At 38.2% G+C, this 21408-nt stretch overlaps 1 protein-coding gene across 31 annotated transcripts in view; it reads left to right on the top strand.

Annotated features, from left to right (window-relative positions):
- SNAP91 (synaptosome associated protein 91) overlaps positions 1–21408 on the top strand; it is a 138383-nt gene that overhangs the window by 100964 nt on the left and 16011 nt on the right. For 13 of the 31 annotated variants that reach the window (XM_043510594.1, XM_038395284.2, XM_043510583.1 and 10 more), the window contains 6 exons: positions 10771–10878; positions 11483–11746; positions 11973–12050; positions 12202–12273; positions 12805–12888; positions 13952–14035. The exons of 6 other annotated variants lie outside the window; for them this stretch is intronic. In XM_043510594.1, the coding sequence (XP_043366529.1) occupies positions 10771–10878; positions 11483–11746; positions 11973–12050; positions 12202–12273; positions 12805–12888; positions 13952–14035 (690 nt within the window). The remainder of the gene's footprint in view (positions 1–10770; positions 10879–11482; positions 11747–11972; positions 12051–12201; positions 12274–12804; positions 12889–13951; positions 14036–21408) is intronic. 12 more of the 31 variants (XM_038395294.2, XM_043510597.1, XM_043510595.1 and 9 more) reach the window with 5 other exon arrangements.

The following is a 21408-nucleotide window of genomic DNA, read 5'->3' as shown; positions in this document are numbered from 1 at the left end:
GTTTTTTGTCGTACATTCTGAAAGACTTTCCCTTTTCTGTGTGCAGAGTTTCCTTTTTGCATATCTCCTATGGAGTGGGAACATAAAACTGGATACATTTTCAACTGGGTTCTAAGCTTAACTATTAAGTAGCCAATTTTAGAACAAACAATTAACGTTTAAAATTAAATATTGGATTTTTTTAAAAACACTTATTCACAATCTGCATTCTTATACTGTGAGTGAACCTAGGACTTTTCATTGAAATGCATAGACTCATATCACTAAAATTACCAGTCCTCTACAGCTGTTTGTCATTGTACTTAATTGGCACACAGAGACCCATGTTGTGCTATTCTTTGACCCTTTCTTTAAATTCTAGTAATCTAGTCCTCTTAAATTTTCTTGTATTTCAGAAGATTTTGTTGAAGTTTTTTTGTTGAAAGTAAACCCTAAAAAGTATTTTGAAAAGAAAATTATCACTGACTGGGATAATTGGTGCCTTTTTCCTCAGTTTTGAGTTGCTGCGTAGCTGAGCCAAAAGGGGATCCTATTTAAAGAGATTGAAATGGCAAATTAAATATCTACTGCTAGACCTTTAGGTAAAACTGGGCCCTTTCTCTGCCTTTTGCTGGGCCAAGGGAAGAGTGAGAATATCTCTGTACCTGGTGGGTAGTGCAGTAATTTAGGCTGTGGGAGACCCAATTTCAAGTCCCTGCTCCAGTGACTGATTATATACAGTGGAACAGCTTCAAAAGGAGAGATTTAGGAGACCCAGCTCAGAATACTTCTATTATACACAGGCCACTGCCTAGTGCATTTCCCTGCAACTGGGAGACCAGAGTCCAAATCCCTTCTCTCCATCTGATGTGGAGGGAGGATTTGAACTCAGGTCTCCCGCATCCCAGGTAAGTGCTGTAACCAGTGAGATGAAAATCTATAAAATCACCACCTCCTCCCATTTTGTGAATCTAGTCCTCCTAGTCTTTGCTCTTGTCAAAATGGCTGAAATTGAACCAATTTTGTTGAGTTAATTTTCAATTAACTCATCTTTTTTGGTTTGTTAAAACTGTTTTGGCAATTGTGATGTGAATTGGCAAATAGTTTTGGTCAACCCAAAACGGCATTTTTCAGTGAATAAACTATTTGCCAAAAATGTACCCAGCTCTGGTTTCCGCCTCTACGTGCTTGTTGGTTTGGGTTCTTTGACATCCCTTCTACAGAATCTAATCACCCTTTTTCTTTATGAATGCCTGGTTTAGTCTCCTCCGGGATTTATTGGTCTTTGCCTTTCTCCTGAAGCTGCCCACAACAAACACAAGTTTTAAATGATTCTTGTAATGTAAAGATGTATCTGCTACGCACCAGACTCAGATTAAAACCTTTTTTGTGAAAAGCCACCAAATGACTATTAGTTAGTAACTTTTGATTACTGCTGATCTGGGTCAAACACAGCCCAGTGATCTATAGTTATAGTCTGTTTTCCCCTCATCAGTTCCTTAGGCCAACACTTCCAGCTCTTTATTTTCTTCTGTCCTTCAATTTTTTTGTCCTCTATGTTCATTTCACATTAGCAGATTTTAGATCTTTTAAAATTCTTCAGGGGAGGGGTGATCAATGTGTTTTGAATGGTGCTGACCACATTAGTGCTTATCTTAAGAAATTATTTGTTGACCTGTGAGTCTGCTGGAGAGTGAAAATGTTAACTTTGTGGAGTCACTTTAACTTCTCATAGTTCACCAGTTCTTAGCTACTCTCTCTGGTGTTGGATGTGAGATGGGGAAGAAGCCAGAGGAATAGTCTAGAGCAGAAATAGGGACACTAAAGAAAAAAGGGCTGTGAAGGTAGAAAAAAGAAAGGGGTGAAGCGGTGGCAGAGGCTTTGTTGCTTGAGCATAGGAGGAAATGCAAAGGGGCATTTATACAAGAATTAATATTTTACTAATACTCTCTTTAAAAAAAAAAACTAACTAACACCTAAGGAAAGTGTACTGAATTTACTAATCTACAGATCAGGAGTTTAGCTTTATTGGTACTAATAAATTTTCACTGAAAAGATTCAAAACTATCCTTAGGCTTCACTTGAATTGCTACCTGATCAGTTTATTATTCAAAAACACAAAGTAGTTCTCCATTGTGTTTTATCTAAGGTCAGGATTGATCAATGTATTTTTGTCTATTGCCTTGTTCTAAAAAGAAGTTGTATTTCTGGAATCAATTAGATACCAGAATAACTTGTTTGGGAGGTAGCTTATTAACTAGGCTAAAGGTTAACAATTTCTTACCTTGTTTTCCAGAAAACGTAGGATCTATACTTTGAGTAATAGGTGGCCAAATGGATTGCAATAGAATGAGTCAAATTTATTAAGGAAACTGAGTGTGGAGGAAAGGGAAAGGTCTTGGAATATATTCCCTCTCTTGGTATTTTGTTGGAGTCTTTAATTCAAGTGAACATGTTTCCTCCAAAATATAATGGCTGTCGGGCTGGTTAAGGGACAAGAAACTTGAAGCAAGGTTGCTTCACTAAGGCTATTGCTTTTAAAAATGCATGAATAACTGGTTGTTTTTGCAAAAAGAACGGGGAGTACTTGTGGCACCTTAATGACTAACACATTTATTTGGGTATAAGCTTTCGTGGGCTAAAACCCACTTCATCAGATGCATGGAGTGGAAAATACAGTAGGAAGATGTGTATATACAGAAAACATGAAAAGATGGGGGTTGCCATACCAACTCTAATGAGACAAATCAATTAAGGTGGGCTACTGTCGGCAGGAGAAGAAAAACTTCTGTTTGAAATGGGCCATCCTAATTAAAACTACAGTTGACAAGAAGGTGTGAGTAACAGTACGGGGGAAAATTGGCATGGGGAAATAGTTTAGTTTTGTGTAATGACCCTTCCACTCCCAATCTGTCTTCAAGCCTAATTTGATGGTGTCCAGTTTGCAAATTAATTCCAGTTCTGCAGTTTCTCATTAGAGTCTGTTTTTTTGGAGATGTTTGTTGAAGAATTGCTATTTTTAGGTCTGTTTAATTTTTTAATTGGGGAAAGTCTTGTAATTTTTATCCCCCGTTCTCTAATATAATAGAAGATAAACTTACCAAGGATCTTCTGAGATAATATTGTTGCATATATCCTTCTTATGGACTGTTCCATTTATAAAGATTCATTATGATTCACTTGTCAATAGTTTGTATCATGGGCTCTGGGCTGGGGTGGGGGGGTTGGGCCAAGGAGTTTGGCATATGGGTTCTGGGAGGGGGTTTGAGGTGCAGGTTCTGTGAGGGGCAGGAGGTTGGGGTGTGGGGTCTGACTAGGCGATGCTTAACTTGGGCAGCTCCCAGAAGCAACCAGCATGTTCAGCTCCCAGGCTTGGGGCAGCTAGGTGGCTCCGCATGCTGCCCCTGCATGCAGGCACCACCCCCATAGCTCCCATTGGCAGTGGTTCCCAGTCAACGAGAGTTGCGGAGTTAGTGTATGAGGCGGGGGCAGCACGCAGAGACCCCCTGACCGCCCCTGTGCCTAAGACTAGACATGCCGGTCACTTCTGTGAGCCATGTGGAGCCAGAGCAGATGGGGAGCCTGCCTTAGCCCTGTTGCGCTGCCAACTGGACTTTTAGTAGCTATTAAAATCTCCTGGATTGCTTTCAGTGGCCACTGGGAGATCGATCCCTGTAGACTCCCAGCCAGTCCAGGAGGGTTGGCAACCGTATCCAGTATGTCTAGTACATGTGTGAAATATTTTTGTCAACTATGGATCCTATGGCCACATAACATGGCATGCACACTCTGGAATTATAAATTTGTAGACAAAACATTTTTCAATGGTCTCTAGTTTCAGTGGTCTCTAAGTACGGAAGCATAATTGTCTTCCTGCAAAACTCAACAGAAGAAAGATGTGTTGTATTGAAAACAAAGAATGTTTTTCCTAAAACAATATGCACATCTAACTTAAATATATTTATGTAGATACTTTTAGTATCTCAATAGTCCCAAATTATGTACCCTTAATTTAAGGGTTTCAACAATGTATGTTTGATACGGATTTAGTGTTTCCTTTTAAGTAATGCAGTTATTTTTCTCATTCCAGACCTAGCCAGAGATCATATACTCATTTATTTTAAATTAGTCTTTAGAACCAAAACTTTGATTTTGTGACTTCTTTTAAGTGGTTTCAGAGTAGCAGCCGTGTTGGTCTGTATCCGCAAAAAGTACTTGTGGCACCTTAAAGACTAACACATTTATTAGAGCATAAGCTTTCGTGAGCTATAGCTCACTTCTTCAGATGCATAGAATGGAACATATAGTAAGATCTTGTACGTTCCATTCTGTGCATCCGATGAAGTGAGCTGTAGCTCACGAAAGCTTATGCTCTAATAAATTCATTAGTCTCTAAGGTGCCACAAATACTCCTGTTTTTTTTTTAAGTGGGAACATAAAACATTGAGTAGAAATGTCATTAATCTTAAATTTTACATGATAAATTCAGTGTTCGGAAATTTAAAGATGGGAGTATTGTGCCAGTACTATGGGACTAGAAAGAGAAAATAACTAAACTATTTTTTGATCCAAGATGAATGAAATGTGAAAAGTACATACCGTATGCAATATAGTGAAAATTAAGTTAGGCTTCAGAGTAGCAGCCGTGTTAGTCTGTATTCGCAAAAAGAAAAGGAGTACTTGTGGCACCTTAGAGACGAACAAGTTTATTTGATCACAAGCTTTCGTGAGCTACAGCTCACTTCATCGGATGCATTTGGTGGAAAAAACAGAGGGGAGATTGATATACACACACACACAGAACATGAAACAATGGGTTTCATACACACTGTAAGAAGAGTGATCACTTAAGATAAGCCATCACCAGCAGCGGGGGGGGGGGGGAAGGAGGAAAACCTTTCATGGTGAAAAGCAAGGTAGACTATTTCCAGCAGTTAACAAGAATATCTGAGGAACAGTGGGGGGTGGGGTGGGGGGGGAGAAATAACATGGGGAAATAGTTTTACTTTGTGTAATGACTCATCCATTCCCAGTCTCTATTCAAGCCTAAGTTAATTGTTTCCAGTTTGCAAATTAATTCCAATTCAGCAGTCTCTCGTTGGAGTCTGTTTTTGAAGCTTTTTTGTTGAAGGATAGCCACTCTTAGGTCTGTGATCGAGTGACCAGAGAGATTGAAGTGTTCTCCAACTGGTTTTTGAATGTTATAATTCTTGACGTCTGATTTGTGTCCATTCATTCTTTTACGTAGAGACTGTCCAGTTTGACCAATGTACATGGCAGAGGGGCATTGCTGGCACATGATGGCATATATCACATTGGTAGATGCGCAGGTGAAGGAGCCTCTGATAGTGTGGCTGATGTGATTAGGCCCTATGATGGTGTCCCCTGAATAGATATGTGGGCACAGTTGGCAACAGGCTTTGTTGCAAGGATAGGTTCCTGGGTTGGTGGTTCTGTTGTGTGGTGTGTGGTTGCTGGTGAGTATTTGCTTCAGATTGGGGGGCTGTCTGTAAGCAAGGACTGGCCTGTCTCCCAAGATCTGAGAGTGTGATGGGTCGTCATTCAGGATAGGTTGTAGATCCTTGATGATGCGTTGGAGAGGTTTTAGTTGGGGGCTGAAGGTGATGGCTAGTGGCGTTCTGTTCTTTTCTTTGTTGGTCCTGTCCTGTAGTAGGTGACTTCTGGGTACTCTTCCGGCTCTGTCAATCTGTTTCTTCACTTCAGCAAGTGGGTATTGTAGTTGTAGGAATGCATGATCGAGATCTTGTAGGTGTTTGTCTCTGTCTGAGGGGTTGGAGCAAATGCGGTTATGCGGTATGCGGTAGAGCTTGGCTGTAGACAATGCATCGTGTGGTATGATCTGGATGAAAGCTAGAGGCATGTAGGTAGGAATAGCAGTCAGTAGGTTTCCGATATAGGGTGGTGTTTATGTGACCATCGCTTATTAGCACCGTAGTGTCCAGGAAGTGGATCTCTTGTGTGGATTGGTCCAGGCTGAGGTTGATGGTGGGATGGAAATTGTTGAAATCATGGTGGAATTCCTCAAGGGCTTCTTTTCCATGGGTCCAGATGATGAAGATGTCATCAATGTAGCTCAAGTAGAGTAGGGGCATTAGGAGACGAGAGCTGAGGAAGCGTTGTTCTAAGTCAGCCATAAAAATGTTGGCATACTGTGGGGCCATGCGGGTACCCATCGCAGTGCTGCTGACTTGAAGGTATACATTGTCCCCAAATGTGAAATAGTTATGGGTGAGGACAAAGTCACAAAATTCAGCCACCAGGTTAGCCGTGACATTATCGGGGATACTGTTCCTGACGGCTTGTAGCCCATCTTTGTGTGGAATGTTGGTGTAGAGGGCTTCTACATCCATAGTGACTAGGATGGTGTTTTTAGGAAGATCACCAATGGATTGTAGTTTCCTCAGGAAGTCAGTGGTGTCTCGAAGATAGCTGGGAGTGCTGGTAACGTAGGGCCTGAGGAGGGAGTCTACATAGCCAGACAATCCTGCTATCAGGGTGCCAATGCCTGAGATGATGCCACAATGCGCCTTGCTTACAGACAGCCCCCCAATCTGAAGCAAATACTCACCAGCAACCACACACCACACAACAGAACCACCAACCCAGGAACCTATCCTTGCAACAAAGCCCATTGCCAACTCTGTCCACATATCTATTCAGGGGACACCATCATAAGGCCTAATCACATCAGCCACACTATCAGAGGCTCGTTCACCTGCGCATCTACCAATGTGATATATGCCATCATGTGCCAGCAATGCCCCTCTGCCATGTACATTGGTCAAACTGGACAGTCTCTACGTAAAAGAATGAATGGACACAAATCAGACGTCAAGAATTATAACATCCAAAAACCAGTTGGAGAACACTTCAGTCTCTCTGGTCACTCGATTACAGACCTAGGAGTGGCTATCCTTCAACAAAAAAGCTTCCAAAACAGACTCCAACGAGAGACTGCTGAATTGGAATTAATTTGCAAACTGGATACAATTAACTTAGGCTTGAACAGAGACTGGGAATGGATGAGTCATTACACAAAGTAAAACTATTTCCCCATGTTATTTCTCCCCACCCCACCCCCCACTGTTCCTCAAATATTCTTGTTAACTGCTGGAAATAGCCTACCTTGCTTGTCACCATGAAAGGTTTTTCTCCTTACCCCCCGCCCCCCCCGCTGCTGGTGATGGCTTATCTTAAGTGATCACTCTCCTTACAGTATGTATGATAAACTCATTGTTTCATGTTCTCTCTGTGTGTATATCAATCTCCCCGCTGTTTTTTCCACCAAATGCATCCGATGAAGTGAGCTGTAGGTCACGAAAGCTTATGCTCTAATAAATTTGTTAGTCTCTAAGATGCCACAAGTACTCCTTTTCTTTTTAAGTTAGGCTTGTAAATGTTTCCATCATAATTCAACTGTATATGTGGTACAGTTTTTTTCATGACTTGACTTGACATGCCTTTCAAAGTTTGTCTGTAGCAAAACTTGTGCGAGTTTATTGTTATTTTAAGATCTTATGCTGAAATCCTTAAGGTAAATCATATATTATGGGAACTGCTGTTAAGGTAAGTTTATTTTAGTCTCTCAAGCTTTTAAGAAAAGGTGTACTTGTGGCACCTTAGAGACTAACAAATTTATTTGAGCATAAGCTTTCGTGAGCTACAGCTCACTGCATCAGATGCATCCGATGAAGTGAGCTGTAGCCCACTGTTAGTCTCTAAGGTGCCACAAGTACTCCTTTTCTTTTTGCGGATACAGACTAACGCGGCTGCTACTCTGAAACAAGTTTTTAAGGGCGTCCTTTGTGGCTTATTCTGATAACTGTCAGGATTGTAGAGCCATTATAATGTTAGTTCACTGTTGTAAGTCTTTGTATAGCTGATAGTCTGAACGCTTTAGAAAGCTATGAAAATCATAGTTTTGCAAGCTAGAGCTCTGTTTTATAAATTGAAAACCCATTGTAGGTCCCAGCTAAGTATGAAACCAGAATTGAAAAAAATTATTTGCCATATTCAGAGCCAGCCACTCCCCTTTTATGAGTATTTGAGGGGTTTATCCCTGCTGGAGTTCTTTAGCTGTTACATTTCGAGAGATGGTGTGTTACATCTTAACAGGAATAAGCTTTTATGCCCTTGCTTACATGGTCTCAGCACATAACTAATTATTCTTTCAAGTAATCCTGATGGGCTTTCTTGCAATCCCACAATGTTTTTTTTATTTTCTTAATGTAATACTGTACATTATAGTATCAGAACAAAGTTATCTAAAAACAGTATTTACTGAAAGTATTCCACAGTATCAGTCTACTTTGTATTGTGCATTGGAAGTGTTTATTTTTCCAGGAGTAATACTAGATTGTATTCCAGTTGAAACTCTCCACTGATTCGGAAGCTGGTGAAAAGGCAAAAAGTCACTTGCATACAGATCTTCAAAAGCAATTATAGTTGGAAGTACCCAAATTCAAAAAACTTTGAGTCCAATTCTTTGTTAGACTGATCAGATTTCTCCATTCTTCTAAATCATGTGCCAGTGTGTAGTATTTCTGCAATAATGTAGAGAATTTTTGACTGATTATACATTTTACTGTTTTGAACAACTGCCATTCAGTTTTGCCATTGTGAATTCTTGTAAATTAAATACATTTAAATCTCTAATGCAGTAATGAGAAACTGCTTATTGACAGGCTCTTTTTCCTGTTGCTCTTAGTTCTCACTTTTTATTTGGTCAGATAGAATTAAAATATCAGCTTTTATCTGGTTTTGCTGAAGTTCAGATGCATGTCGTCTTGAGCGTTTTTAGAGTAGTTGGCACAAAATTTGTTTTTAAAATGGGCATTTTCATTCAAATTGAAACTTGTTACAGCATGTAAAGCTTTCTAATGCTGGCTTGGCAATGCAGTTGCAGCATTCCTTTCTAACAGGAAGTTTGTAGTTAGCTATTTTTTCCTCATTCCTTTCTATCTCCTGAGCAACATTGAAAAGGAGTACTTGTGGCACCTTAGAGACTAACAAATTTATTTGAGCATAAACTTTCGTGAACTACAGCTCACTTCATCGGATGCATGAAGTGAGCTGTAGCTCACGAAAGCTTATGCTCTAATAAATTTGTTAGTCTCTAAGGTGCCACAAGTACTCCTTTTCTTTTTGCGAATACAGACTAACACGGCTGCTACTCTGAAACCTGAGCAACATTGGATATTTAGGACTTAGAAATGCTTTCGATAGCTGAATGTGTTATGCACCACACTTTAGGACCTGATCATGCAAATGCTACTGTGCACTGAGCTTGCTTATGTGAGCAGTCCCCATGAATTGTAGCTTTAGAACTACTCCATGATAGTAAACACTACATGTGGTAGTAAGACTTAACATTGTGCCTAACTTGCCCAGTTGCATAATGCTGGGAATGTATTACTATAATGGTTTCAAAGCTTGAAATGCTATAATGTTAGCACTTGTTTGAAAAAGCAAAAGAAAAAAGCTATTGCTCAACTACCACCCAAATTTAATGTTGGGGTCAATTTTCAAATGTTTAGTCACAAGGGAACACTGATCTCAAATTAGAGGAGATTGGTTAGTTGTCTTTTACTACACCGTACATTAAGATGAACTTTCTTGCTCTGTCAAAAACAAGATAAGTGAACATATAATCTTTTTTTAGAATTCTTGATTTTTTTAGAAAGATGGTTAATTTGTCTTTTGAAGCTTGGTGAAACCTTTTTATAGTGAATCCTCTCATGCAAATCCTCAAGACCTGCTAATGTCTTCAAACAAATTATTTTAGAGGGCCTTATTGATTTTAATAAAGATTGACATGCAGACTTATAAGACTCATTTTAAAAGTTACATTATCAAATGGAGACATGGATAAAGTCTGAATTTAGACCACTGAGATGCAATATATATAGAAAAATTAAATGGGTTATAGAAAAGTGCAAAGGAGTGTTTCCATCTGGGGAGCCCAGTGAATATCAATACTCATGTAAAACACTACAGTTCCTGGGATGTTTTATAAGACTGGACTACAAAAAAAAAATTAAAAACTGCTAAATTTTTAGTGTTGTACCTTTCAAGAACTAGAAATATTTTAAACTATTAACGGTTAATGGCAAAGAATGACTGAATTTCCATTCACCGGTCTGTTTTTTTTTTTACTATAGGTAATTAAAATTCCACTTCTCAGGATACCTGTCAGTTATGTGGATATCTCTCAAATGAGGTTTCTCTATAAATGGGCTTCACAAATTCTAATCAATAAAATGCTGGCAATAAAGGGTAATTGAGAATTCTAGTTCACAGCACAAGCTTTGTTTCCTGAATATTTTGAAGAGCTAAAAGTCACATGCTAGATAAATTATTATTCAGACATACATTTGAGGTAATTTGACTGAACATGGAAGTTTAATAACTTAATTGGAATCACTTTACTGCCAAACTTTTTACATGCTTTCGTTAACTTCTCATGTTACATAAACATGCTGCTCAGAACCCTTATACAATGAGAATCCTGTTGCCTTTAACATCTTAATATGCCTCTTGCCTACCACCTCAAAGTATTAATATGTAGTCCCATCTAAAATAAATACATTGAGTGCGGTGGGGTGGGGGGAGATTGAGAATTTATAATGTATGTTTTATCTGACATTAGTAAAAATACTAATAAAAATTCATGTTGTATAAGGGAATCTTCCTATGCAATTTAACTTGGTTCTTTTACTATATCTTTTCTCTTTATCCTTTTAATTTCTGTTTTAAAAAACTGCACTCAAGATGCCTTTGCAGCTTCTCCTGCAGAAACCCCTGCAGCACCTGAAGGGGCAGCAGCACCAGCTACCCCAACCCCTGTAGCAGCAGCTCTTGATGCATGTTCAGGAAATGGTGGGTTTTATGTCATTAGTCTCTTGTGTGTTGTAGTATTAAACTACATGGCAGTGTGTTTTTTTTTTTTTTAATGATCAGTAAATCTTTTTCTTCTGAGTACGTAGTATTCGTTGTAGTTGATCAAAAACGTAGAACTTTGAGACAGAAGAGCATTCTTCACATAACTGCATGTGTCTTCTATCAAAGCCAATATCCTTTCTCCGTACATTTATTCAGTAGCACTACTGAATAATTTTGACAATGCTGAGTGTTGTAAGCAGCAACAAGTTTAATATCCTGTTAATGTTTTGTAGACTGACCTTTTTTCTTCAGTTATCTTCATCTGCTGCATTTCAATCGTGCCAAACCAGTCTTTCAAAAAAAAAAAAAAAAAAGTGTTCAATTCCCCAAACTTTCCACCTTTATAAAAATACTTTATTTTAGAAAAACTTGCTGAATAGCTTGCCAAGATCAGTAGGATAGATGTTACAGTGAGCCTAGTCATTGTGTGTATCTACTGTGTATGTATGTTACCCATAGTTATGCTTTATTTTTGCTAATTTCTTCCCTTACTGATCCTATATATATATATATATATATTCTCCGCTTTCCTTTTTACAAGACCCCTTTGCCCCATCTGAAGGTAGTGCAGAGGCTGCTCCCGAGCTGGACCTCTTTGCTATGAAGCCAACTGAGACCAGTGTTCCTGTAGTTACCCCTACTAGTGCAGCTACTCCAGCTCCCGCAACTACTCCTTCTCCTGCTGCCACTGCTGCCACTGCCACTGCTACTACTGCTACAGCAACTACCACTACCACCACAGCCACCACATCTGCCACCACCACTACCACCACTTCCGCTCCTCCTGCTCTAGATATCTTTGGTGGTAATTGTTTTTAAGTCTTTGATTCTGGTGGATTGAACTCTGGTTTGTCAAATAAATGTACAGCATACACTATCACTACTGCATGTATACTGTATATTAGAAGGTTCTTTACAGACAAAGAGCCAGTCCTTTTAAAATTCTGCAAATACGATGTACAAAACTGAAAAGTTACTGCTTTCAGTCCTGTCTTCCAAAATGAGTTAGACATGTATATTCTTGGTCTTAGATTTATTTGAATCTGCTCCTGATGCTCCTGCAGCGCCTAAACCAGATGCTACTCCTAGCATAGACCTGTTTGGTACAGGTAAAGATAAAAAGATCCTTTCCCACAATGTAGTTTTTTTTTTGTTTTGTTTTTCCGTTAAATGTTCTCATTTGACACTGTTACCACATAAGCTGATTTTGATTTAAACACAGTACTTACTTCTACTTGGTTTTTCTTTTACTTCTGGAAGATGCTTTTTCATCTCCACCACATGGACCTTCTCCAGTGCCTGAGAGTTCTCTCACTGCTGATCTCTTATCTGGTGAGTGCTTGTGTCACAGGATACTACAGATTTTCAGTCTTTTCCCAAGTAAAAATAAATGATTGATTTTTATGCTTAATTTGAGAATCCCCTTTCAAATCCCTATCTATAATACCTCAAATGTTTCAATGATAAATTGTGATGCATGTTGTTTGTGAAGAATATTTTCTAGTGATCACAATAGTCAAATATGTCTTAAAAATAAAACTTCAGATTTTGTCAGCTAACGTTCAGTTTGCCAGCTCCACTGAAGTTATCTATACTAGTAGTAGATAACATGTATGTATAGCCTTAATTTTTCAGAAAATAAGTGTTACCCTGTGCAGAACAAAGCTGTCTTCATCATAAAAACAACATATGCAAAACTTCACATACTTTGATTGCAGTGTTGTAGTTTGGTATCTGAACTAATGTACAAGTCCTGTGGTGCTAACTGGTGGAGTCTAAGTGTGGATTTCAAAATATTTAGTTATCATTGCTATTAACTTGCTGATACTAAATATTATTTGTCATATGCCTATCCTACTGCAGTGGATGCATTTGCAGCACCATCTCCTCTACCCGCTGCCTCTCCAGCAAAAGTGGATTCTTCAGGTGTGATTGACCTATTTGGTGGTGGGTATTTCTCCTTCCTCACCACTTGCAAGTTAAATGACTTATTTCAAATACATTTACACTGTTTTCATGTTGGCGGTTGCAATTTTCTTTTTTCACAATTTAGCTCATGCAGTGTTGCAGCTGAACAGCTTTGTATGTATTGAAGTCGTCTTAAACGAAAATTCAATAAAACTTAAACTGCAAATAAACGTTTGCAACACTTCTATTCCATCATCCATCCTCATTGTATTTACCCCATTCTATCATCTATATTCAGTGCATGGGTTATCTTCCTTGATCATGTATTTGCATTTTCACTCAAAGTTCATTGTACGAAGCTGTATATCTTTAATCTTCTGTTGATGTTTCTCTGAGCAGCTCAACTTCTGTAAGCAGCTGGAGTTGGTATATAAACTAAAACAAATTGGTAAATGTGAATTCTACTAGATTAGATTGAATTGATCAGAAATGGTGGAAGTTAGGATAGGCCTAGCCAACTCTTAACTTTTTTAAAACTTTATCTGTATAGGCAAACACCACAGAATTTCTGTTTCATGTATTATGAAGCTATTTTTAAACTTCAGTGAAACAGTCAACTAAAATGACAGGCTTGTAGGTTGTTAGAGTACTTTCAGCTCTACACTTCTAGCTGGAGTTATCATTGCCTTTTATTTAATCCATAATGTGGATCTGTGTAAATGGCTTAACTCAAGTCAAAAATGGCATACTGTAAATATAGTTGGGGTCTCCTATTGGAAAAGCCCACTAGTTTTACAAGCTTCACAGGCGAAGTATTGGCCCAAAAAATCACTTGCATTTCTCATATGAAAATATCATTTTTAAAACATGTTGGCTCATTGCCTTATTTCTCCACCTTCACTATATGCAATCAAAACCACTTTTTCTGCAATTCTGTCTGAGGTTCCCAAACATGTTTGCTCATCATTCTGTCATTCTACCTGGTGAATGAAGTTGTCATACTACTGCTATTCATGCATTCTTTACATAGCAATGATGAATCAGAGTATTTATGTTAAACTTTTTTTGCCTTTCTTGCTGCATTGTGGAATTTACCCTGTAGATGCTTTTGGAAGTAGTGCTTCTGAACCCCAACCTGCAACCCAGGCAGCTTCTAGTTCCTCAGCTTCTGCAGACTTATTGGCTGGTAATAAATATAAATTTAAATAAAATGTGTTCTTTATTGTGGAAGGGGTTTTTTTTTTTTTTTTTGGATTTGTTTAGTCACACGCCTATTTTATTTCAAAACGAACCTTCATTTTGCAGTAGAGTAAACTCTAAATCAGGGGTGGCCAACCTGAGCCTGAGAAGGAGCCAGAATTTACCAATGTACATTGCCAAAGAGGCACAGTAATATATCGGCTTCCCCCAGTGTCTCCTGCCCATCAGCAGTCCCGCTGATCTGCGCCTCCCCCTCCTGCCTGCACCTCCTGATCAGCTGTTTCATGGCGTGCCGGAGGGAGGGCATGGCAGGCTTATGGGAAGGGTGGAGTGGGGGCAGAGCCAGGGGTTGAGCAGTGAGCACCTTCCCCCCCCCCCCCCCCAGGCACATGTAAACGTTTGGTGCCTGTAGCTCCAGCCCCGGAGTCGGTGCCTATATAAGGAGCCGCATATTAACTTCTGAAGAGCTGCATGTGGCTCCGGAGCCACAGGTTGGCCACCCCTGCTCTAAATGTTGTTGGACAGCAGCAGATTTGATAGTATTAAACATTCTTAAGTACCATCGTTTAAATAAAGCTGTGTATATCAAATTTTACTACTTTCATGGCATATCTCCTTCTAAGTGACTGCATGATCCTATTGTTCTCATCCTCTTATTCCTTTTTCTTAACCCTACTTTCCTCTCCTTATTTCTCCTAATCTCCTCCTGTTTGTTCTTCCTTTAGATTTTACTTCAGGGCAGGAAATAGGTATTATGTCTATTGTATGGTCCCATGCATATTTGTGTTGCTATGAAAGTGAACAGTAAACAAGAGTTGATTTAAAGAAGTAAACTTGCTCTAGACTAGTTACATTTTTGATAACTTTAGTGTGTAACTGCTTGTGTCAGTGTTGTTAAACTAACCTCTCCGTGCTAAACATTTGTCCTGTATCTTCACAGTTGTACAAGCTTTATTTAACAAATGGAAGTATCACCATTTATAGTTTGTTTAATTTCTGACAATGTTCAGATAATGTTATTTTTAAAACTCTGAAGGTATGTTAAATAATCCTTGCAAGCATCACTTACCCCATTTTACGTTTTGGCTAACTGAGAAGCAGAGGATAACTGCTGTTAGCAGTTTTTGGAGAATGATCTATTGGACTAAATATGTTCAGTACTGTACTAGACTTAAAGTTTTTGGACACAAGTTTGCATTGAGAAAAAAGAATCCTAAACCATGCATCATCAGGATAAGGTCAAATATGATACAAATATCTTAAACAATGAAAACATCTAAATGAGCAGCTCTCAAAGTTACTATAAACTGAAGATTTAGTGAGGTTCTCAGAACCTCACAGCTATTATGTGGTACTGCTAAGCTTCTGTTAAATCAAACAATATAAACTCATTTGAATTTAAATCTGTTACTGCAAAGGCATCTCTACTTAAATTGTATTAAAATACCTTAAAATTGCACAGTTATGGATTACTGATCAAAGTGGTCCTACAGTACTACTTGTGCTGCAGATTATAGACCATAAATTAAGAACCTCTAAGTGATGGTTGCAATATCGGTGCATAATTTTAGTTTTAGAAATTTCATGAAAAGTTGTTTTCTTCTGATTTAATTGATCCAAACTGTGTGGAAAGTAAACTCATAGTATCCCGCAGTAAGAAGAATTGGGATAGAGGACACTACTTGTGATTTTTGGCACATATGCCCAAATCTTTGTTTGAGCCAGATTGAAGAGGCAACAAATTCTGAGTATTACTTCGTTTTAAATAACTTGTCCACTTTAACTTGTATGTGCCTTTGTGCCCCTTCATCAAAGGGAGGCGTCTCAAAGAGCAGCATAACACCCTCAGCGTTCAAAGTGTTTGTCACTCTTGGTTCAAATCAGAAGGGATTATAAAAACCTGAATTGTGCTGAGTATGGTACCAAATCAAAACTGGGGATGTCATGCTGATTTTCAAGTTTAAGGTGACCGCCTCAGGTCAGTCTGATTCCTTGAAGCTTCATTGCCAAGCATACATGTAACATACTATTCCTTCTGGGGTACAAGATGACACTTTTTTGCTTTTCTTCCTGTAAAAATAAATACATATCAACGAGAAATATCCATATACTATGGCCTTCTTTCTTCCACCACTATGTATTTGGCTTTCTTCTTACTCAGGCAGCTTCAGCTTATCCTCATTGGTCTTTTCCATGTGCCAACTTTGTGAGCAATACCCTTTTTATTGACTTACATTAGGCAATGACCAACTTAGAAGTATTACCTTTTTATGCTACCGAACCTGATGTGGTGGCATATACTGGCTCAGATAACACAAGCTACCTGTTCTACACCAAACCAAAAAAGGCCACTAAATCAGTGGTGGAAAAAGTTCCTAGCCAGCTTTCCTCTAGTTTCAGGAAACTTATTTATATATTTCTAAATAGCCAGAGAATAGTCACTAACTCACTGTGACTTTGATTAGTCTAGAAAGTGAAGTTGGCAAGTCCAGTAACTAAGGGTATTATCTCTTCTCCCTTGAGTTAGCAGATTGAAAATGTTGCTGCTTTTTCTAATAGTACTGTACTCCCTTTCATCTCATATACATTGGCTCTTAATTCAGAATTAAAGTGAAAATCTTTCCTTGCTGCCTTTCAGGTAACTATTTCATTGGTGCTTGGGGTACAGCAGCTCTCCCTAATTTGAAGTGGTTTACATTGTATATAAAAGGTTTTCAGTTTTGTGGAATCGCTTTCAGCATTCTCCACTAGAAAAATTGTTCCAGCACCTATGAACTACTTATTTGGCCCTATTTGTTAGATCATATTTGTCCTTTAAATACTGGCATACTGTCATCTTTAAAGTAAAGTGGCTTAAATCTTTCTCAGCTATAACATTTTCTGCAACTGTCCGTATTCCTACAAGTAACCAGAAATGATTACATATACTGGTTCCAAGACAGCTGCTTGAAGCGGAGTATGTGGATAAACCAGGAGCCGTCAGTAAAGGCAGTCCTTGCCTTTTAATTTAGATTCCCTCTTTTTGTTAAAGAGCTATCTCAGCTATCAAGTTCATAGGTGCTGGAAAAGATTGGTGAAGTTTGTATTAAATCAAGACTTCTGTGTGTAAAGGATGGAGGACATGAGCCTGTTTTTTTTGTTGTTTTTTGGGGTTTTTTTGGTTAACTGAGGCTTAGTTAGAATTCATCAAACCCACAGTTGCCCATCCCTATCCTGCACTGAGGCATGTGATCTTGCCTTTAAGCTTTATTCTTTCAATGTTTCTGGATCCACATGTTGAAGTGCCTGTGAAAAGAGGTAAAATTCCAACAGTCTCACTTACTATTAAGTAAACTATTTTTTTTCCTGCTTAGAGCTTCTACATTCTAAATCCAAAATGGCTACCAATAGGGTTTGAATGACAATTTGGCAGATACAAAGGCTCTGTAAAACCATAACAGCATATTGCTAAGCATTTATTTGCCTCAGATAATGGCAGATGTATAACCTGCAGCATAATCCAATTCTAAATATAAAATCCTCTTGATTTCTCATAGTTCTTGAAGGCTTGTTCTCCAAGGATTTTGAATGCGTAGTTTTAGTGAAAGTGTGCATAAAATTACGGGTACCTTTTTATTATGCATAATTGTAAGTATTCTGTAAAGTGTCACACTGTTTGGCTGTGTTCTTGGCTTACTTCCTTTAATCTCCTCCTAATGAAAAAAATATCTTTCTCCTATTCTTCTCTGCTGAGAAACTTATTGGAATAGGATAATATAAAGGTTTATTAAAGTTTTATTGAATTGCTTCCTCTCTGTAATTAATCCTATATCTAAACTTAGTATGTGTGTGTGTATATATATGTAAATAGGAACCCTACACAACTGGTAATAGAATATTTTATGAGGTATTTTGTCCTAATAAAAAAATAGACAGTTTTGTCTGATCCATCCAGACATTACTTGAAACTTTAGTTTTGCTTGCTATTATTTTGTTGTCCACATTTGTATTAGCAATCTTCACTGAAGATGCAGTTCTACTCTCAAGCGAATTCCTAGTGTCATGTAGAATAAATGCTAGCCCAACTGGAAACTCCTAAACAATGAGTGCAGGGAAACTTCAAGACAGCATTTTAGTATAGTTTCTTTCTAGACTGCTTTTGGAATGTTTTTTTTTTAACTCTCCCAGTCTAACTTCTAATATTGCTCATTTCTTTCAACCAACTGTTCAACATTTCAGATCTTTCTTTGGATGTGCTAGCTAAGTAGTGTAAGTTGATAAATATACTACAATCAGTTTTCAAATGTAGCAAATTCACAAGGACTAAAAGCAAACTAAGTTAAAATGGTAAATCTGTGACTATGTAATAGTATATGAAGTATGTTTATAAAAATTATGTACAAATTAAAACCCTACCAGTTTAACTTTATTGCCACCTTCATAACGAGCAGTTTGTTTTGTAAGGCTAAATGTCATCTGTTGCTTCCAAATCTACCATTCCAGTCTTGAGAGAAGGATAGAACTTATTTATGCTCTTCTAAAGCACCTGTCACCATAGAACTATATTCATGGATTATAGTAATACAAACAAATTTCCAGAAGGGCAGCTGGGTTTCTGTTCTGCTCTTAATTTGTGAGCATCTATTCTTTGAATATTCAAACATATCCTTTTGCTTTCATTTTTCTGGGGACTGAAAAGGAATTTTGCAGAGGGATCTGAAGTTGACATGTTTCCTTCAGGACAATGTTTGAGAGCCTATGGGCTGCTGTAAAGGCGGCTCATCTCCCTCATAAGTTTTTGTCTGGGCTCTAAATCTTAGTGAGTCTGATTGCAGCTGGTATGGATTCCTGGAAAAAGAGGCAGTTTGAGATAATGAGAGTAATTCACGTCTTTGTCCTAGCAGAACCCTCAAGTGGATCTGCTAACAAAGGGAAGTTAGTGCAGATTCTGGAAAAGTGATATTCTTTCTTTAGCTATTTACATAGCCTACTTAATTGTCTAGTTCCTAATTACCTTATCAGGGCCCCAGATAGAGCATTTGGCAGCTCTAGATCACATTAATTGCAAATCTCTAACTACTGCGGACTGGTCACTCTCAGCTCTGTCCTGGAATTTTCAGGCTAACTTGAGATGGAAGGGCACTAATGAGCCAGTGAGTCCAAGGTCAATGAGTCTAGCATAACCCAGACTGCAGCTGTCTTAATTACTAGAGGTCAGGGGCCTTGATCAAGGATGAAATAGTGATGTTCCTTATCCAACTAGCATTGCTTCAGTCTTTCCTAGATACACTTTGAACAGGCAGGCTGTTATGCCATGTACCAGCTCCTCTGTATCTGGAGATAACTGGAATATAGTGTCTTCAGTGATTGGGGAAAAAAAACTCGGAACATCATACCGCTGGCATGATAATCCATGTTGCACATAGAACTGGAAGGGACCTCGTGGGTCATAGGCAGTCTCCTGCTATTACAGGCAACCTCATCATGTACTCTGTCATAAATTTGTCAATCTCCAACCCAAAAACTAGTTAGGTCATTTGTCCTCACAACTCCTGTTGTAAGGCTGGTCCAAAACCTCACTCCTCTGATTAGAAACATTCTTCTATTTTCCAGCCTAAATGTACTATTGGGCTATTTATTCCTATTTGTTCTTGTGCCAATTCTTCATCTTAAATAACCCTTCCTCCCTTTCTGGTGTATATCTCTCTGATGTATTCATAGAGAGAAATCTTATCCTCTCCATTCACCTGATCATCCTAGTAGTCCTTCTCTGCATCTGTTTCAGTTTAATTCAAATTATGCTGTTGTGCATCTACCAGGCATAGTTGCAAGTAGGGTTTGATTCCGTCACCAGTCTTACCCAAATCCTTGGGAAGGAGAAGTAGCTACCCATCATGACTCTTTGAGATCTTTTAGAAAAGCATAATTCCTGCTAGGTTATGTATATAGGTTACCAGTATCTCATGATTACTGAGCGTGGCTGATAGATTGAGGTTAATCAACATTACTGAGAAGTGATACAGTAATCTGTTAGTGCATTCATATGCTAGAAAATGGTGTCAGGATCATTCCAAAGCTACTATTCCTAGAATAGTGGGCTAATGAAGTATTCTTTGGGAACATGATGTGCTCCTTCACAGCTTGGGGCAAAAGTTTGATTTGGGGTTAAATGGCTATGAGAAACATAATGTGTTACAATAACTTTTGTTGAGTTTTTTATATATATTCTAACTTCCTAAATTTTAACACTTCATTTTTTAAAGCATTAATTATTTAAATTGAAGGTAGTCCACTTTACCACACTTGTGTCCAGTGTTCTCCAAACATTCAGGTCTGGCTGTCTTCTTCCTTATTACAGTAGTCTGACATTTGAAGGTACATATTACAGTTTGCAAGTGGATAAAAAGTCTGTGTTCGATCTGTCATAATCTCTCTAAAGTGCATCAGTTGCCATGTGTTGTTGCCTTAAAAATGTTAATAGATTCAGTATCTTTAAGCATTTAGCATAATGTGTAGACTACAAATCTTAACAGTTTAAGTCAGTTCCTCTTTCATTTCTTTCACAAGCTGAGTTCAAGGTTCTGATTTTCATTCCTATATTTTGTGATATCACTAATCCCTAATATATGCTGTGTCCTCAACCAATGCAACTTGAATCCTGACAACCTGAAATTAGTGCAACAAGAAAATATTCTAGGCTGCTGACTATTCTACTTGAAAATTGACCTTGTAACTAAAATCTATACTGGTTGGTCTCCCAAAGTTATGAAGCACCTGCAGCTTCTGTTAATTTCATTGAGCTTTGTGGGTGTTTCACACCTCCTGAAAAACAAGCCATAGCTGCCAGCAAGATATGGACTGATAGATAGAACTGCTCAACTCATGTTACATTGGCACAGAACTATTTTCAGAGAGAAATGTGGTGGATTATTGCTTTTATTTCCATTTTTCAGGGAAAACGTTTCTTGTTTAACAAGAGGAAAACTTAAATCAAGGAGTCTGGGGAAAAATGCTGTAGAAAGAAATCTATAAAATCATATAATTTTTCTTATTTACAATATTTTATAGTACTTCAAAAATCTAAAATTATAGTTGGAGACCACTTAAAAGCCCAGTCATGTAAAGGAAAGTGGTACCGTTAATAGAAATCAATGAAATTGAGGGTCAGGTTAGATAAGAACTTGGGAGAGGTGCAAAGAAGGCCCATGTGCTGTAGGAAGTAGTGATGGTGATTCATTTGGTTGGTTGTTGAATCAAGAGGTAGTCAGTATTTAATCTAGATGAAATTAAGAGGTACTGTTGGCATTCCTGGCTATTCAAGTCAGGGTCATTAAACAACTCATGGTACACTTTCCTTAAGAGCTAACCCCAGTGTCCTGA

Source organism: Dermochelys coriacea, chromosome 3 (assembly GCF_009764565.3).
Source record: "Dermochelys coriacea isolate rDerCor1 chromosome 3, rDerCor1.pri.v4, whole genome shotgun sequence".
NCBI lineage: Eukaryota > Metazoa > Chordata > Testudines > Dermochelyidae > Dermochelys > Dermochelys coriacea.
This window is presented reverse-complemented; position numbering and strand designations above follow the sequence as displayed.